Genomic DNA, 16,560 nt, shown 5'->3' on the forward strand with positions numbered 1-16,560 from the left:
ATCCCCAGGAGTCTTAGGCTCTCTGCCATGCTGTGAAAATCAGGCTCATGCTATCAGTCTAATCTGGTCATAGAATTCCCAGATACCTAGAGCTAGCCCAAGTGATCTATGAGGATAAGGCAAGTCCCTATTTTTACCAGAAGTATGTTTTTAAAGGAGCTTTGCTATACATTCCCATAACTATTTTGTAACTACCAAATTGTACTTCTTAATCCGTTCACCTTTTTCACCCAGTCCCCACTAGAAATATGAAGGGGGGGACACTTTGTGAAGTCCATGATTGTCTAACCACTATGCTGTACACCTGGAACTAATACAAAATTATATTGAATATAAACTGTAATTGAAAAATAAAATTTAATTAAAATAAATTTTAAAACCCAGGGTGTAAAAAATGAGTTTTGAAATAACAATTGTGAAGCAGAAAACAAAGCAGATTTCTGCTGCAAAATTATTCTAATTAGTGCACAAAAAGGGTGTTATTTTTTCCTCTAAAAAAATTAGTCAGATAATTTTGAATTCCTCACATTTTGTTTCTTCATTCTGTGGGCCAAGAATGGATTCCTCCCAACCCCTCAAAATAAAAAAGTTTAAGTTATGCTATGATAGTAATCCTGGGTTATTTATTTTCAGATATTCAATGATTATCTCTTAAGGTCACAAGTAATTACAAATCAATACAGATAAACCTAGCATGCTTTCAGGGGTTAGTGCAGCATCATAAAATAAACTAGATATTAATTAAAGTTGCTTGTACAACAAGCTAGCTTATTCTTTAAATCCTACTCTTCTGGTGATGTAAATTTATGGGTTTAGAGACAGTAAAATAATAGAATTTTTAGGTTTTCTCTACTGCAGTTCTAACATACCCTGCTTGCGCCTCTATTTCATTTTTAGTATTTTAACAAACACATTCAGAGTTCAATTTTAGCTGCAGAATAACTACTCAACCATCCAAAAGGATATTTGCATGGTCTGTACTGGTTTTTCTATACAAGTTCTTGCTTCACTTAGTTCTCCCTCCTTATAGGTTTTGCTGAACTCCTTGTCTTGCCCTCATTGGGCATCTTGTGCCCACTGCACCAGATGGAATCTTCCTTGGCAGTAATCATCTCTATATTCACTTATGTTGAAGCTTCATGGATAAATGAGTTATGAACAACCATCATACAAACCTACACTTTGAATTTTTCATTTGAAACACTTCCAAATATTTTAAGAAGTACTGAATCAGGCAAAGTTATCTTCTTTCCCTCTCTCATCTACAAAGTTGTTTTTTTTTTTAAGATAAGGAATTAGTTAGTTTATCTGCATTAAAATATCTTCAAAATAATTACAAAATTGTCAAAATAACAATCTTGACATTTACTGAAGTTTCAAATAAGAAAATGTTTAAGCCCTTTCTATTTAAAATGAAGAGCAACAAAAAATTTGATAACATGAATTTGAAAGTATCTGTTTTCTAATACTAGATTTCTATATTTCTCAATTTGTGTTTATGTATACATTTAGATGTAATAAATATGATAAAATGACAAAAGTTATTATTCTGGGGTAGTAAAATTACCACTGATTTTTATTTAGTTTTGTGTGCTTTCCTGAATTTTCCAAATATTCTACAATGAGCAGAGAGGCATTCGTTTTTACTTGTTGTTGTTATTGCTGTCTTTTAATTTATTTTTTTTAAGATTTTTTTTCTTCTTTTTTTTTTTATCCTCACCCGAGGACATTTTTCCATCCTTTGTTCTGATAGAGCGGGAGGGAGAGAGAGGAAGAGAGAGAGAGAGAAACATCGACGTGAAAGGGACACATCGAGTGGCTGCCACCCGCATGACCAACCAAGGCCGGGGACAAACTGCAACCGAGGTACGTGCCCTTAGCGGGAACCGAACCCGGGTCTCTCTGTACCGCAGGCCTACACTCTAACCGCTGAGCCAAACCGGCCAGGGCATTTTTTTAAGATTTTTTAAAATTGATTTTTTAGAGAGAACGGAAGGGAGAGGGAGAGGGAGAGAGAGAAACATCGATGTAAAAACAGAACATCGATTGCCTGCCTCCTGCATATCCCCTACTGGGGATGGAGCCACAACCCAGCCATATGCCCTGACTGGGAATTGAACCAGCAACCTTTCCATGTACAAGACAACACCCAACCAACTGAGCCACACCAGTCAGGGCTAGGTATGCATTTTAAAATCTGAAAAAAGCATCCTTAGAAAATTTAATCTGATTTCTTTTTATATTAAATCAAGCTTACTTGTAAAAATAGGCAAGCAAACCAACATACCTTTTGATTAAATGGGCTCGGCTGTTCACATAGTTGGAGTCAAAGGAATAGTTTTCAGTCTGCAATGGGAAAAAAAAGATTAAAAAAGGTTACATAGATGATTCATAAAAAAGAGCCAAACTGTCCTACTTAGGAGAAATTTTTCTACCGGACAGAAGCAATGAATGAATCAGAAACAGAGGATATAGTGGGGCAATAGCCTGAAGGATGCCTGCTGCCTCCTTTGGGCCTGGGGTTTCTGTGGCGGCAGCTCTCACTTGCAGACCATGATGAACTTGACACAAACATCCCCTAAAATATGGTTGGCTACTGATCATGCAACCACTTAGGGGAAGATGCTGCATGAACCACAACCTTTACAGAAACTAATTGCTTCCCGTTCTCCAGAGGACACAATTCTGTGTCCATCAAATTGACTGGAAGTTCAAAGGTATTTTTATTAGTAGTAGATAATTAACATGTTAAAATATTTATTCCAGAAATATGGAAGTGCCGGCAAGGTAATCCTCCACTGTGAATTTAAACTCTGCACTTCCCTTTGTTGTAAGACATTTAATTCAGTGCTGGTTATGTAGGGAGGCCTTTGTTTTATCACAGATATAAAGGCAAATAAGTATGATGCCTAAAATGGGGTGAAGGGCAGTCCACAGGGCATGCCAAAGCCTTTCATGTGAAACATGAAGTTTGCAAGAAAACCCCTGTCTTAGCTCCTATCATTCAAATACCACTTCCAATCTGGTTACAGTAGACTGCCTGAGCACCGTCTTTACAAAAGCAAATGCAGAATACCTGCCAGATGAAAAAGATGGGAAAATAGCTTATGAGAACCAGAGGTAGGAGAGATAAAGAAGGGGGGCACAGCCTTAGAAGGTAGAAATGCATGGAAATATTGACACTTATGTTGCTCGTCCTAGTTAAGTGGATCTTACCCCCAACACTAAAGTACTACTTACATTGAACCATTGTATAACCTGAAAAATGTTCAAACACATCTCCTCCACCCCCCTGCCATTCTACCACAAGTCCCCAAAATTCTACCATTCCTTAGGGCTTTCTGAAATCATTTCAATTGAAAATGCCTGGAAAAGGAAACACAATAGCTGTCTAGCTAACAAAATAGCAGATTCCTTTCACATGACTACCTGCCAGTTATTAACTGCTAAACTCTTATGCAGCTTTTGATTTCAAGGAGCTCACGGTTTGGTAGAAGAGAATACAGGACAAGTGATAGCAGATCCCAGTACCACACCAGCACCAAACTACCAACAGTCAGAGTGGGGCCCTTCAGTATCTAGAGTAGGTGAGGATGGGGTTGGAGACTAGGTGGAAATCCCGCCATTGTTTTGCATTTACTCAGGCATGTCCATGACTGCCACTTGCCCCTCATTTGATGATAGGCTATGTAATGTCCACTCTCACTGTTTTATCTCGAGGATAAAATCCACTTTAATATAAACCACAAGTATTCTTAGTGCTGTTGGAAATAATGGGTTGGGAAAGTAAAAATCAGAAGGGTCAATTCATTTCTAATTTGTTCATAAGAAAATAGGTGCTGAAATTGTTGCAAACATAATTACAGGAGGAGGAGGCAAACTTGAGCCTGCACTGGGAATACAATGCTGGACGTACTGCTGAAAGAGGTTATCTATCAGTCAGTCAACCAACAAGCATTTCTTGAGTTAATTTATTATACCAACATAATGAGTCAAAGTGGTATGGGGTAAAAGTACTCTTCCATGATATTCAGTACAATATATAATTTAACAAATGGAAGCTCCCCCCCAAAAAAATGTATACTCTCCAATTAAAACAGGGAATTGACTAAGCACTCAAGAGTTCAATTATTAGTTTCACTGTGTAACCTTGAGAAAATTAGTTAATTTCACATTTCTCTTCAATAAAATAGGGATAATAGAACATAAATCTGAAAGAGAATTTCGATTGTGTTTATCATGATTCATGGTGGGAATCATGAGTCATGATATCCTTTGCATCCTATAGATTCCAAAACCCCAAGCATGATCAGAAATTTGACCTCACTCAGGCAGTAAAAGAGTAGCATGCACACATTCCACCTGTCTCCAAACTTACTAAATCATTTCCTCAAGAAAGTTAATAGACACACTGATGCAAAAAAGAAAATTAAGAAGATAATGGCTTTGCAAGAAAAGCAGCCCTGGCCGGTTTGGCTCAGCGGTTACAGCATCGACCTACAGTCCAGAGAGACCCGGGTTTGGTTCCTGCTAAGGGAATGTACCTCGGTTGCAGTTTGTCCCCGGCCCTGGTTGGGTAGTGAGGGTGGCAGCCACTTGATGTGTCCCTTTCACATTGATGTTTCTCTCTCTCTCTCTCTCTCTCTCTCTCTCTCCCTCCCTCCCTCCCTCCCTCCCTCCCACTCTCTCTGAACAAAAACTGGAAAAAATGTCCTCGGGTGAGGATATAAAAAGAAAAAAGAAAAGAAGAAAAGCATGAACGACATCCGAAAATAATGTCATGTTAAAGAAGCCAGTTTTCAATTGTATAACTTTGCATATGAAGGCATCCAACCCATGTACACTGGGCATCAGATATAAAACTTTGAAGAGACCTGACCTCCCGGCATGGTGGCATAACTCCACATTTAGGCAAATAAGCAAAATCCTATCAATTTTATCCCTGGTGACTGTACTACTTTCTGGTCCTAAAGGAATAATATATCTCACCATGAGGTTTCTCACTCAAAGGCACTGAGTTAAAAGAAGAAACATATCTAAAAGACTTGTTTGTGGAGACCTTAACAATTCTCTTTCCCTTTCTCTGAAATACAGATTGATTAACCTGGGAAGATATGCTAGGCAGTATGTGCCACTGTAGTTAGGAGAGTACCATTGAAACATCACCTTCCGACTTCTGGTCAAGATGGCGGCAATAGGTAAACGCAGTATCGCGTCCTCCCACAACCACATCCAACTTACAAGTAAACTAAAGAACAACCATCATTCAAAACCACCTGAAATCAAGCTGAATAGAAGTCCTACAACTACGGAATCAAAGAAGCTGCATCAAGACTGGTAGGAGGGGCGGCGGTGAGACGGTGGTGAAACGGGCTGGTCCCACACCCAAGTGTGGCGGATAAAAATCAGGAGGCTCCCGCGGCTGGGAAGGTCCTTCCTGAGGACTGAGGGGTCCCCATCCCACACCAGGTGCCCCGCTCAGGGTTCCAGTGCCAGGAAGAGAAGTCCCCATAACTTCTGGCTGGAAAACCAGCGGCAACTGAGGCTCAGGGAGGCTGAAGCGGCTGGAGCCCCAGGCAGCTCCTTAAAGGGCCCGCGCACGGACTTATCGGACTCTCTCCCTCTAAGCTTGGAGGGGAGGCAGCTCGAGGGGCACCAGAGACATACAGGGAAGAACTGAGCTGTTTGGCACTGGAGCGAGGGCTGGAGAGGGGGCTTTCTCCGGGACAAACGTGCTGTCAGAGGCCTTTGTTCCTTTGGTGAGCCCTTCCCTGGGGTGGCAGCCAGCCGCCATATCTGGGACTCCAGCAACCTGGCTCACACTGGTAGCCCCGCCCTGCTGACTCCCTGAGGCCCCGCCGCACCCCACCCCACCCAACTTTCAGGCCCACCCAAGCTGTTGGCACTGGCTTAACCATAGGATTGGCCTGTCTTGGATGATGCTTCAGGTTTTTCCTAAATTTTTTCAAACAAGCAGCATCTGGTCTCAGCTAGCCCCATACCGCTCATTAAGTAATACACAGAAACAAACACAGGGAGGCAGCCAAAATGAGGAGACAAAGAAACAGGTCCCAAATGAAAGAACAGAACAAAACCCCAAGAAAAGAACTAAGCGAAATGGAGATAAGCAACCTAACAGATGCTGAGTTCAAAATACTGCTTATAAGGATGCTCAATGAACTCAGTGAGGGCCTCAAGAGCATAAAAAAGGACCAGTCAGAAATGATCGATGCACAGTTAGAAACGAAGGAGGCTTTAACTGAAATAAAGAATAATTACAAAGATTCAATAGTAGAGTATGTAAATCCAAGAAGCAAACCATTGATTTGGAATATAAGGAAGCAAAAGACGCCCAATCAGAACAGCAAAAAGAAAAAGGAATCCAAAAAAATGAGGGTAGCGTAAGGAGCCTCTGGGACAACTTCAAGTGTGCCAACATTCACATCTTGGGGGTGCCAGAAGGAGAGGAGAGAGAACAAGAAATTGACAACCTGTTTGAAACAATAATGGCAGAAAACTTTCCTAACTTGGTGAAGGAAACAGACATACAAGTCCGGGAAGCACAGAGAGTCCCAAACAAGATGAACCCCAAGAGGTCCACACCAAGACACATCATCATCAAAATGCAAAAGGTTCAAGACAAAGAGAGATTCTTAAAAGCAGCAAGAGAAAGGCAGCTAGTTACCTACAAGAAAGTTCCCATTAGGCTGTCAGCTGATTTCTCAAAAGAAACTTTGCAGGCCAGAAGGGAGTGGCAAGAAATATTCAGAGTGATGAAAAGCAAGAATCTACAACCAAGATTACTCTATCCTGCAAACTTGTCATTTAGAATCGATGGCCATATAAAGTCTTTCCCAGACAAGAAAAAGTTAAAGGAGTTAATCACCACCAACCATTATTATATGAAATGATGAAGGGTCTTTTTGAAGAAAAAGATAAAATATATGAATAAACAAAATGGCAACGAATACCTATCTATCGACAATGGAATCTACAAACAAAATGAAAAGGTAGAACAGAAACATTCTCATAGATACAGAGAACATTTTGTTGGTTGCCAGATGGGAGGGGTGTTGGGGGAATGGGTGAAAAAGGTGAAGAGATTAAGAAGTACAAAATCATTGCTAGACTGACAAACCTCAAAGGGAAAGGGGTTGGGGGTGGAGTGGGGGGGAGAAATAAACCAAAGAACTTATATGCATAACCAATGGACACAGACAATAGTGTGGGAAAAGGCGGGAGGGGGGCGGGAGTGGGGAGGAGGGGGTCAATGGGGGAAAAATGTGGAACATCTGTAATACATTCTACATTCAACAATAAAAATTAAAAAAAAAAAAAAGAAACATCACCTTCCTATCTTTCTTTCTTCTTCCCTTTTTAACTCTAAGAGTAAACTACCCATTCTTATGAGTCCTGGCCTTCAAATGTAAACATTTCATTTCCAAGATAAGTGAGAACCATAATGGGCAAATACCCCACGCTGCATCCTTATGCAATCAGAAGCACTAGTCATGAGGCAGGTTCCTAGAACTGATTTTCCATAATAGATGGTAATATGCTGAGTCATCTATTATCTTTCACCTTTGCAATCAGTCTCAAGTCTCTCTATGAGGCAGCTTGATTGGAATTATGGCTACAACCTATGCAACAGAATTATTCTAATTGGCTAGAATACACTATTCTGGCCTCATTAGTATTACAGTCAAAACAACTAAGCTAACTGGTCATGGATGGCCTACCACAGGTCTGTGTATACTTACATCAAGTGTTTTTACTCATACTGATTTAAGGTGTGTGTTCAAACCTCACCCCTATGCCTTGAAAGAGTAAAATTTTTTTACACTTCAGGTGAAGCAAAGAATGATACTCAGACCACTCTGAACAAGGAAATACTATTTTCTTAATGAATAGTTTACATGTCTTAAGCCATTGGTTCTCATCCCTAACTGCACATTAGAATCAACTAGGGAATTTGGGGGATTATTTTTGTTTGTTTGTTGTTAAGATACTGTTGCCAAGGTCCCACTCCAACATATTCTGAGGTAATTGGCCTAGAGTGGGGCCCAACAATTGGTATTTTTAAAAAGCTTCCCAGGTAATTCTAATGTACATTGAGTATGGAGAACTGTCCTCAACAAATGACTAGCCACAGGACTTAACCTGATATGCTGTATTTTTTAAGGCAAACCTAGCTGTTAGAAGATGGCATCTTTTTTGTCATGTTATCTGTCAAGGTCATCTCAATATAGGATACTGAACCACAACACAAATACACTTTTTAAGAAATAATAAAAAAGCTTTTCTTTTTTGCAAGAAGATATTGGCTCTTGGTTAGCCTTATTTAATCAAAATTTGCTTGATATTATTCCAATCTAAGTATTCTAAATGGAAAATAGCATGAAACATTTGAAAGGGGAAATTTTTGTTAAATGGCACATTAATTTGACTAGGAAATGTCCCCATCTCTAATGAGACAGCCAAGTTAACACAAGAACACAGCAAAAAGAAAACATTTGTTTCTGAAAAACCTAATTTTGACACTAAAAACTGGTCTAGAGCAAACTTTTATTTCCAGTCTCAGTGGTAAATAAGAATCACTTTCCTATCATTTTATATATTTCTTCCAAATTCTTTCTCTAATTAGAAGTTTTTATCATAGGAATTCACAGAGAGCAGACTTCTCACTTGACTTAGGTTTAATAAAATCTTGATTTTCTGAAAACCTAAAGAATAAATACTTCTGGATAGCTGAGTTTTTTAAATAGCATAGGACTTTCCCCTATAAGTACTAAAACCATTAAAATCCTAGGTATTCTGCCTTGTTTCTAAAGTGCATCACATAGTTGCTTATTAGTTACCTAGGAGCACATTTTTGAACATTAATCATTATACCATGCAGGTTTTGCCCATATACTCACTGACTTCAAAGTGCTATGTTTTTTTGTTTTTTTTTTTTTTAATTTTTGCCTTTAATTTTTAGCATGTTCCCCACCAACCTGCTATCTAACACTCAGTATTGTTACTCTTCACTGCTATTAGTATATCAAAAACAACTCCTCTTCCATTTTAAGTTTGATACTTCTATTGTACTATGTTCTTGGAAGCTATATAATTATATTTGTTAGAATAGTATAGAAAATGAAAGTCAAGTTCTGGATAGAGAGCTGAAATGTTGTTCCAAGAGGAAATTACATGATCTTTAACATAGTAACTTTTGTGTAGTATTAGGTTTTTGTTGTTTGTTTGTTTTTTCTACTCCAGGAGATTTTTGTACTTGCTACTTTCAACTTCCAGCTCCCTTATGGATATATGAGGTTTCTAGTGAAAAATTTGGGTGAGTGGTATGTTATTATGTCTCTATGTTAATAAATCTGGCACATCAGAATTCAAATACTTTCACTTTGTCAGGCCCCCAAGGTAGTAGAATGCCCTACTTTGTCATTTTGCATTACTTTTACAGTTCACTGAATTGTTCCCTAGTCTCTTGGAAGAGTGACTGTGACTCTCTCAGAACTGCATTTATCACCAGGAGAGACGTCAACTCTAAGGAGAAAGAAGCCCAATTAATGCAGATATCCAGGACTAGAATATTTGCCCAGTGGCACAAATCCCCAGGTCACTACACAAAACTAAAAGGGTTGGAGACACTGAGATTAAAACAGTGATTCCTCAAACCTTTAGGTTTTCATTTGAAAATGAACAGCCATTTTAAATTATACTTTAGAAGTCCCATTAAACTGAAAAGCATTATAATTGTAATCTGCTAACTATTTTTTTTTAAGTTTTAATTCTTAGTCAATTTAGCAATATACACAAGAAAACTGGGATCCCAAATCAGATGCATAGCAAAGTGATTTTAAAATGTTGGTCCTTTATTTAACTGCTGACATGTAGTAATGTAGTAATGATAATTGTGCCTATTGATCAATGATGAAAAGACCCATAACCTTTTCTAAAGTGATTGCTCTTTTAGATGTTCAAATGGCATCTCACAATGGCATTTTTTAGGAAATGAACTGACAAGTGGTTTTTTCCCACTTCCTATCCCAACACATAAAAATGAACATGTAAATTCTATGTAAAAATAAAGCCAACATACCTCTAGCTAGAATGTATACTCAAAGACCCATCCATTCAAATAACAGCAGCTTAAGCAGGAATTAGTGAAGATGGAATAAAAGATACCATCCCCAGAGCTGCCATCACTAGAATGTTCATATTTACCTGAACTGAAAAACAAGCCAAGTAAGCTCTTACTGACCATGCTTACACACACCCCAGCCCTCATTCACACACACACACACACACACACACACACACACACACACACACACACAGTTTGAGTACAGTGAGTAATGTGGTATAGTGGGATGACCTGGATTCCCTCCCCCTGTTTATCACTGACTTAATTATAGCCTTGAATAAATCACTTTATCCTTCTTGAGGCCTTAATTTATCACCTATAAAATGAATAGCCCAAATGACATCAATGTTCCCTTCAAGCTCCAAAAATTCTAGGACTCTAAAATAAAATGACTCTTACTAATTCATTCATCCATCCATTCCATAAACATGCACTGAACACTGAAGATTTAAAAAAAAAAAGACAGGCTACACCCACAAAGAGATGACAAACCAATGAACTTCTTATCAGAGGTGGTTAAAATGTTAGCCATTCAGAAAAACATGAAAAATATACACACACATACACAGAAACATACACACGCGGCTTAGTACATACTTACGTACAGATACATGCATATATGTGTACACAAGCTACTACAATGCAATTTGAGAATTACACTGCTATTTTATAGAGCTAAATAGCACCTTAAAAGCTGGATGAGGGTAGGTGACTCACATAGGAGAATTTAGCCTTTATATTTGTTACACACACAAACCCACATCACAAATACACGGAACCTTCCTCTCCTGTCAAATGGGTTATAAAATATTTTAAGTTCTTAAAAGTAGCTTGGATATATGTTCCTTCAGCTCCCTTCCCACAGTCTTCATCACCCTGTGCCACTGTTTCCTCATTGGTATTTGCTCATTCTGCAAAATGCTATGTGGATAATCTTTCTCACCTACTATTTTATAACATCACTTCTTTTTTCAAGGATTCAAGGAACCCTTATCATGGTTCTTTGTTGCATTTAACATTAAATTTTTAGTTGAGCAGTTATCCAATACAAGTCCTCTACTTTCCCCATATCTAATTTCCCTCATTTCTAATATAGCTACATAACCGATCATTCCACATTGCTTAGCATTTTCTCAGCACTTTTTGTACAGACCGTGCAGGTTATATGATTATTTCTTGTGTAGTATATCAGCTCATTCTCTAACTGGATTGGAAACTCTCTTGACACAATGCTGAACACTTAGCAAATGTTCATGTAATTCAGCAATGAATGACTAGAAAAGAGACAGAAGTTAATAGTGAAACTACTTATCAGCTAAAGCAGATAACTGATTTTATTAGTCTGAGGTGGTCAGGTCTTTTCAGAAAGCATCCATTCTGCACACTGTCTTCTGTAGTTACAATTTGTTGTCTGTCCTCACTCCCAACTATTACTTATAAATATTCAGTGGTCTGGATATAACTACAAGGGATAAAATGATACAGGCGCTTTCTGTCCATCTAAATCCATCAATTCTGCCACATCTCTGGGAATGGCCATAGTGACACAAGATAGTGTTTCCAAACCAGAGTAGATAAAATTTCTGTGAGAAGATAAGGCTTTGCCAGATTGGAGACCTCTGAGTCATAGATTGACAGTGTGGCAGCTACTCTTCTACATATAGAAAAGAATTCAAGAATTCCAGTGGCTTTCAGAACAGGACTATCAATGGAAAACACAGGACAGGTGGTTAATATCCAACAAGTCAAGTTGAAAGAGTCTCCCTCTTGATGGCCTTTTATCATTACTCTTAAATTTTACTGACACTTTTTATGTGGTCAGACTACCCAGAAGTGGCACAGGTAGCCTAGGGAAAGTGCTTTTCTATGCCCTCATCTTTGATTGGGTCAAAGTCAGGCCTTTAGAAGAGCAAACTAGTTTCAAATTTTACTGCAGATGCCTCCTTGACAAACCTAGCAGCTTTCAAGAATACATACAATTTAGAGACAAGAAGCCTACTGAAAGACCAGGTTAAGCACCATATCATTAAATAGATAAGCACGGGCTTCTTAATAAGGATCTGAGACCCTTTCTTGTGTTTTTTTTTTAATGGAGCAGGGTGCACTCTAAAATAGTCTGCTTATAAAAAGCTCTCAGAACAGAAACAAATTCATAGATACTAAAAACAAATTGATGCTTGCCAGATATAGGGGTGAGGGGATAGGTGAAAAAGATGAAGGGATTAAGAAGAATAAATTGTCCAGCTGGTGTAGCTCAGTGGATTGAGAGTCGTCCCATGGACTGAGAGTCTCAGTTTGATTCCAGGTCAGGGCACATGCCTGGGTTTTGGGCTGGATCCCCAACAGGGGGCATGCAGGAGGCAGTGAATCAATGTTGATGTCTCTCTTATTGATGTTTCTATTTCTCTCTCCCTTCCTCTTTCTCTCAAAAAAAAAAAAATCAATAAAAACGTATTAAAGAAAAGAAGTATAAATTGCCAGTTATAAAAATATCCATGGGGCCCTGGCCGGTTTGGCTCAGCGGTTAGAGCGTTGGCCTGCGGTCCTGAGAGACCCGGGTTCGGTTCCGCTAAGGGCACGTACCTCAGTTGCAGTTTGTCCCCGGCCCTGGTCGGTTGTGAGGGTGGCAGCCACTCGATGTGTCCCTTTCACATCGATGTTTCTCTCTCTCTCTCTGTTCCTCTCTCTCCCTCCCACTCTACCTGAGCAAAAAATGGAAAAATGTCCTCGGGTGAGGATAAAAAAAAAAAAAAAAAAAAAAATATCCATGGGGATGTAAAGTGCAGCATAGGGAATATAGACAATAATATTGAAATAACTATATATGATGTCAGATGAGTATTAGATTTATAGGGGTGGTCACTTACTTCATAAGGTATATAAATGTCTAATCACTATGCTGTACACCTGAAACTAGTATAATATTGTATGTCAACTATAAATAAAAAATAAATAAAAAAATAAGAGTAAAATATAATCTAGTTTTTGATTAAAAATAAATTATATATGTCAAAAATATATTCACTTAAAAGTTTTTAAATTATGCTTTTTGTGTCATCTTTAAGAAATCTGTCACTACCCATAGGTAATAAAGATATTCTCCTAGAAACTTCACAGATTTTCTTTTAAATATAGATGGAAAATCAATCACAAATTATTTTTGTAAATCAAATAAAGTAGTGGCTGAGCTTTTTTAAAAATCCATATAGATATCTAGTTGCTATAGAAATACTTGTTTTAAAAGGATCTTCCTTTTCCCATTAAATTGCCTTGGTGTCCATGTCATTCAATGAATTGTGAAGCACTAAAAAGGTGGACATAAAGTTCTCTGTGCATTGCCATGGCTTTTTGACCAATAAGCTTTGGTGTAGAGTGATTATTAAGTCAGGATATTTTAAAACTCATCTTTATGTCAAATGTATTACAGATGTCTCCCCCCTTTTTTTCCCCATTGACCCACCTCCTGCCTTCCCTACACTATTGTCAGTATCCATTGGTTATGCATATATGCATAGAAGTTCTTTGGTTTATCTCATACCGTCCTCCCTCCCCACTTCCCTTTGAGGTTCATCAGTCTAACAATCAATTTGTACTTCTTAATTCCCTCATCTTTTTCACCCAACTCCCCTCCCATCTGGCAACCAACAAAAAGTTCTCTGTATCTATGAGTCTCTTTGTGTTCTGCTTGCTTATTTTGTTCGTAGATTTGATTGTTGATAGATATGTATTAATTGTCATTTTATTGTTCATATTTTTGTACTTCTTCTCCTTCAAGAAGACCCTTCAATATTTCATATAATATTGGTTTGGTGGTGATGAACTCCTTTAGCTTTTTCTTGTCTGGGAAACTCTTGATATGTCCATAGATTCTAAATGATAGCTTTGCAGGATAGAGTAATTTTGGTTGTAGGTTCTTGCTTTTACCCACCTTGAATATCTTTTGACACTCCTTTCTGGCCTCAAAGTTTCTTTTGAGAATCAGCTGACAGTTTTATGGGACCTCCTTTGTAGGTAACGAACTGCTTTTCTCTTGCTGCTTTTAAGATTCTCTCTTTGTCTTTAACCTTTGGCATTTTGATGATGTGTCCTGGTGTGGACCTCTTTGGGTTCATGTTGTTTGGGATTCTGTGCTTCCTGGACTTGTATGTCTGTTTCCTTCACCAAGTTATGAAAGTTTTCTGTCATTATTATTTCAAATGGGTTTTCAATTCCTTGTTCTCTCTCTTCTCCTTCTGGCACCCCTATGATGCAAATATTGGCATGCTTGAAGTTGTCCCAGAGGCTCCTTACATTATCCTCATTTTGGGGGGTTCGTTTTTCTTTTTGCTGTTCTGATTGGGTGTTTCTTACTTCCTTATATTCCAAACAGATGGTTTGCTTCTTGACTTTACCTACTCTACTATTGATTACCTGTAAATTATTCTTTATTTCAGTTAGTGCATACTTCATTTCTGACTCGTCCTTTTTGATGTTGATGATGTTCTCACTAAGTTCCTTAGAGGTCTCCTGAGGTTCCTTGAAGGTATCACTAAGTTCCTTGAATGTCTCACTAAGTTCCTTGAGCAACCTTTTAACCAGTATTTTGAATTCTGCATCTGATTGATTGCTTATCTTCTTCTTCTTCTTCTTTTTTTTTTTTTTTTTTTTTTTTGGTGTATTTTCTGGAGTTTTGTTCTTTTCTTTCATCTGGGACAAGTTTCTTTGTCTCCTCATTTTGGCTACTTCCCTGTGGTTGTTTCTACGTATTATGTACAGTTGCTATGTCTCCTAGACTTTGTAGGGTGGCCTGTTGTTGTAGGTATCCTGTAGGATCCAGTGGCACAGCCTCCCTAATCATCCCAGCTGGGCCCTCGAGGTATACCCCGAGTGTGGACTGTAAACCCTTCTGTTGTAATTGAGTCTTGGTTGCTGTTGGCACATCAGTGGGCGGGATTTACTCAGGCTGATCAGCTGCAAGGACTGGCTATGCCCACTGACCACTGGCCTCTGACTCCCTTGGAGGATCAGCGGTGTAGGGGCCTAACACACAGAGCAAGACTTACTTCAGCAGTGCTCTGGTACCCACTGAGTCCACTCACTGAGTGTGTCACTTGTGGAAGTGGTTGGGTGGTGGTGTTTCAATGTGGTCTGAAGTTGTCCACTGGGTGTGCTGGCTCTGGGGCAAGGTCAGCCTCTGCCTGTGTTCTATCCAGGGCCACCTGGCATAAGCTACAAAGTGATCTGCTGCTTCTTGTGCTGGACTCGGGTGCTCAGGAAAAGCCAGGTTGTAAACCAGACTGGCTGCTTCTAGTGGCAGGCCTGAGGCCACTTAATGAGAGGTATGGGGCTCACTGCGACCAGATGCTGCTTGTTTCAGAGAATTTAGGAAACTCTGAAGCAGGATCCAAGACAGGCCAATCCTATGATAAAGCCCCTGGAAATGGCTTGGGTGGCCCAGAAAGTTGGGTGGGGCAGGGCCTCAGGGAATCACAAGTGTAGGGCAAACAGTGTGGGCCAGGTTGCTGGAGTCCCAGATATGGCGGCCGTCTGCCACCCCTGGGAAAGGCTCACCAAAGGAACAAAGGCCTCCGCCAGAACATCTGTCTGAGAAAAAGCTGCCTCTCCAGCCCTCGTCCCAAGGCCAAACAGCTCAATTCTTCCCTATATGTCTCTGGTGCCTTTCAAGCTGCCTCCCCTCCCAGCTTAGAGGAAGCAGGTGAGAATAAGTATGTGCATTGGTTCTTTAAGAGGAACTGCCTAGGGCTCCAGCAACCTCAGTTCCCGCTGGTTTTTACAGCCAGAAGTTATGGGGACTCTCTTCCTGGCACTGGAACTCTGAGCTGGGCACCTGGTGTGGGACAGGGACCCCTCACTCCTCAGGGAGGACCTTCCCAGCCAAGGCATCCCCCTGATTTTTATCTGCCAAACTTGTGTGTGGGATTAGCCTGTCCACTCATCTGCCCCTCCTACCAGTCTCGATGTGGCTTCTTCTTTAATTTCATAGTTGTAGGACTTCTATTCAGCTCGATTTCATGTGGTTCTAAATGATGGCTGTGCTGTAGTTTAGTTGTAATTTTGATGTGGTTGTTTACCGATGCTGCCATCTTGACCGGAAATCCCTAAGTCAGGTTTTTAACTGATGAATTTCCTAAGTGTCAATTCCATAGGTCTTAATTCTGCGGTCATCTAGTTTCTCCAGAGGAAAATGCAACATCCTCCTGCCTAATAGTATAAGGCTGGTTTCAAGCATTCTAGGAGCTAGGTGGGGAAAAGAATGATAGGGGTTTAACATTCAATAGGAGTTCTCTTTTCACTTCACATCTTTCCCTTTCTCTGTGCCTGATGAGTCAGATCCATTTGGTTTAGTTTCACCAATGAATACATTTTCATGTTTCTTTGGGTTGGAGGAAAGATCGACACCCAATAACGAGGAGACA

General features: G+C 39.5%; 1 protein-coding gene across 3 annotated transcripts in view; it reads right to left on the reverse strand.

The window, feature by feature from the left end:
- The window catches only part of PCDH19 (protocadherin 19), a 107,504-nt gene that overhangs the window by 44,222 nt on the left and 46,722 nt on the right, over positions 1–16,560 (reverse strand). For all 3 annotated transcript variants that reach the window (XM_036271177.1, XM_036271178.1, XM_036271176.1), the window contains one exon: positions 2,288–2,346. In XM_036271177.1, coding sequence (XP_036127070.1) covers positions 2,288–2,346 — 59 coding nt within the window. The remainder of the gene's footprint in view (positions 1–2,287; positions 2,347–16,560) is intronic.

The sequence above is a fragment of the Molossus molossus genome, unplaced genomic scaffold, assembly GCF_014108415.1.
Source record: "Molossus molossus isolate mMolMol1 unplaced genomic scaffold, mMolMol1.p scaffold_m16_p_2, whole genome shotgun sequence".
Lineage (NCBI taxonomy): Eukaryota > Metazoa > Chordata > Mammalia > Chiroptera > Molossidae > Molossus > Molossus molossus.